This window comes from Chiloscyllium plagiosum, unplaced genomic scaffold, assembly GCF_004010195.1.
Source record: "Chiloscyllium plagiosum isolate BGI_BamShark_2017 unplaced genomic scaffold, ASM401019v2 scaf_10962, whole genome shotgun sequence".
NCBI classification, from domain to species: Eukaryota; Metazoa; Chordata; class Chondrichthyes; order Orectolobiformes; family Hemiscylliidae; genus Chiloscyllium; species Chiloscyllium plagiosum.
The window spans coordinates 1-3,755 of record NW_025212525.1 but is presented as its reverse complement, the minus strand read 5'-3'; the positions used below and the strand labels follow the sequence as shown (position 1 = coordinate 3,755).

Here is a 3,755-nt window from a genome sequence, read left to right as displayed (position 1 = left end):
CCCCAAGTCCCTCCCCCCTACCTTTTATCTTAGCCTGCTTGGCACACCTTCCTCATTCCTGAAGAAGGGCTTATGCCCGAAGCGTCGATTCTCCTGCTCCTTGGATGCTGCCTGACCTGCTACGCTTTTCCAGCAACACATTTTTCAGCTCTAAGTTGGATAAGCCAGTTGTGAATGGAAGTGATTTTTCATTGTTATTCTGCTCTCTATCACAAATTTGTCAAATGAATAATGAGGAGCAAATTATCTCCTGAGACAGTGAAACAATTGCACAATGAGAAAAGAAAAGAAATTATGATCATAATTCAACATATTTTTACAGGCAATATATTTCTCTAAAACTGTAAAATGGTCTTTTTTGCTGTGCCCCTATTGTGTTACCTGTGTTTGTTTTTCAGTTTCTAGGAAATGAATAACACATGTTTGGACATCAACCCTCAGCTGGAGAAGTATTACCTTCCAACCATGTATGCAATAGAGTTCCTTTTAGGACTGGTCGGCAACCTTTCTGTGATATGGGGCTACTTATTCTGTCTGAAGGAATGGAAGTGCAGCAACATCTACCTTTTCAATCTTTCCGTCACCGACCTGACTTTCATTTGCACCCTTCCCATGCTTGTCGTCTACTATGCCAAAGGCAACAAGTGGGTTTTTGGTCACCTCATGTGTACATTAAATAGATACATCCTACACGCGAACATGTACATCAGCATCTTGTTTCTCACCTGCATCAGCATCGATCGGTACCTGCTGGTGGTGAGTCCAGTGAAGCTTCACCATTTTCAGAAAAAGTGGAACGCTGTTGTAATCTGTCTCAGCATTTGGGTTTTTGTAACACTGGAGTTGGTGCCTCTCTTCATTTTTATTGATGTTCATGCAATAGGTAAGAAGTCCTCCTTCCAGTGTTTGGATTATGCCAGCTCAGGAAATCCCTCCCAGAGTCTGATTTACAGCATCTGCCTCACAGTTTCTGGTTATCTCTTACCGCTCTGCGTCATGTTTTTCTTCTACATCCAAACTGCACGCAGCCTTAAGAAAATAATGCAACAGCGCACCAAGGTTCAGGTGGAAAAGCCGCTTACCTTGGTCATATTGGCCATTGTCATTTTCTTGATATTCTTTACTCCTTATCACATAATGCGCAATGTTCGTATTGCTTCCCGAGTGGAGAACAGCACCATGTCAGAGTGCAGCAAATTAGCTGTAAAGGCTCTGTACACTATCACAAGGCCCATAGCTTTCCTCAACTCCATTACAAACCCCATTTTCTACTTCATGTTGGGGGATAAGTTCAGGGAGCAGTTTTTCAGCAGGCTGAGAAGCATCTTCTTAAGAAAGCCTGAGGTAACCAATCAGAAAGAGGAAGGTTTCAACAGGTCAACTGGGTTAAACAAATGCTGAGACCTGATAATTCTGTAAATAAGTCAAATAATTCATAAATCTCTCCATTACAGTGGTTTCCCCACTTCATGTTTGGGAGTGATGCTTTGATGTGTCAAAAGTTGTCTTTGATTTGTCAAAAGTTGTCTTTGATGTGTCAAACATTGTGTTGCTGTTGTATCAGGATGGCAGAAGACAAATGTGATTTTTAATTGATTTTAGATTATTTTTTCCCCTGTATTCATTCCTGTACTGCTATTCATTAACATTTAAAAATAATTGCAGCTCGAAGCTGTAAATGGTAAGAATGTTTAAATATGATAATAGCATCCACAGCATTGCTATAACATTATGATATGTGTAGTTAAATTATGCCTGTATAGCTTTGGACGATTACTGTGTGCATTATGACATTCCTTCCTCTCCACGTGGAAGTCACAGCTTTAGCTGTGAAAAAGGTCAGGAATGTTGAAAGCAAGAAATGCAGCCTTGGACTCAGGATTGCAAATACAACTTGGCTACCAGCTCAAATGCAAGAGATCTTATTCATCTCATCAGCACATCACCATCGTGTATTCCTTAAAACTGTGCCCAAAATTGTGGAAATACTCAATGATTTTCAATGTTATGATCAATGCATTGAGAAAGTCGAACTCATGTTTAAAGTGGAATCATTTTGCAATGATTTGAAAATTACCCTTCATCAGTTTGACACATGGAGGACTGTCTTTCTAAGCATAATGTAATTGCTGTCACAAACAGTAAAAACTGATGAAGAATCGTCCAGGTTCGAAACGTTAGTTTCTTGTCTCTCCACAAATGCTGCCTGACCCACTGTGATTTCAAGCGCTGTTTGTTTTCAATAAAAGCACCAGGTCATTTTAAGAATTGCACAGTCTTGCTTCTCATTTTAATTTGGCCTCAGTATTTTTTGCAACTTTCTCTTACTCCTGTGCCAGACACTCTTCACACTGACAATGACTCAGTTATGCTGGTATTAAGCAATCACAGTTTCAATGCCCTCCGAAAATGTCAATCTGGACAGATTCACATTCTACAAAGCCAAAGACTGAAATCTTGGGTGTAATTCCATGTGATAATTTTAGTCTCAAACTTACAGACTGAAGCACACCTTCATTGAGATCAATGGCACAAACTATGCACAATAGTATCCTTCCACATATTTTACTGGATTTTGGCAGATTGAGTGATGCTGTCATAGTCCCCAGATCAACACATCAAGCCTCCATATCCCCCATTTCACAAAATACACAATAGAATAAGGTATCCTTCAGAAATGGAATTAATTGAATTTAATCAGGATCTATGTTGTTTTAAATCACACAACACCAGGTTATAGTCCAACAGGTTTAATTGGAAGCACTAGCTTTCGGAGAGCTGCTCCTTCATCAGGTGATAAAGGAGAGGCGCTCCTAGAGCTAGTGTGCTTCCAATTAAACCTGTTGGACTATAACCTGGTGTTGTGTGATTTTTAACTTGTACACCCCAGTCCAACACTGGCATCTCCAAATTATGTTGGTTTAAATCAGTAGTTACTTGGAGGTATTGAGCATAAAACAAAATTATGGTGGTGTTTAGTACAGATTCAAATTTCAAAATGGGTTTGCACGTTGCTAAAAAATTCTAGGGTATAAATGCAGTTTGGATTATATGAATTTTTTGACTGAGGGTTAAACTGAGAGAGCAGCAGATAAATTGAATATAAAAATGAAGACAGGATTGCAAAAGGATGACGTGATTCAAGAATTTTGAAATAGAGGTGAAAACTGAACTTGAAGTCTCTTCACAAGAACTAGTTCAAGAATGAGAGGAAAAGGAAAAAAAAATCATTTGATTTTTGAATGGACCTTTCAGATTTTTAAAGTTGATCTTGCTCTTTATGCACCTTCTCTGCAGCCATTACTTTGTATTTCTCACTTTGTTCTATTATCCTAATGCTCACTGTATGGTACGATCTGCCTGTACTGCACACAAAAGAAAACTTTGCACTGTACCTCGGTACATGTGACAATAATGAATCAAATCAAATTAAATCAAATCAAGTCAAGAAATGGTCAGTAAGTTTGCAGATGACACCAAAATTGGCAGTGTAATGGACAGTGAAGGAGGTTACCTCAGAGTACAACGGGATCTTGATCAGATGAGTCAGTGGACCAAGGGGTGGCAGATGAAATTTAATTTTGATGAAGGTAGGTCCTGTATTTTGGAAAGGCAAATTAGGACAGGACTCATATACTTAATGGTAAGGTCCTGGGAGAGTTGCTGAACAAAAAGACCTTGGCGTGCAGGTTCATAGTTACTTGAAAGTAGAGTTGCAGGTAGATAATATATTGAAGAAAGCATTTGGTATTCTT

General features: G+C 39.0%; 1 protein-coding gene across 1 annotated transcript; it reads left to right on the top strand.

Annotated features, from left to right (window-relative positions):
* The first annotated feature begins 378 nt into the window (after window positions 1–378).
* Window positions 379–2,268, top strand: LOC122547407 (succinate receptor 1-like). The gene has a single exon (XM_043686034.1). It carries the CDS (start codon window positions 409–411, stop codon window positions 1,399–1,401), a length of 993 nt encoding a protein of 330 aa, XP_043541969.1. The 5' UTR covers window positions 379–408; the 3' UTR covers window positions 1,402–2,268.
* The last annotated feature ends 1,487 nt before the right edge of the window (window positions 2,269–3,755 follow it).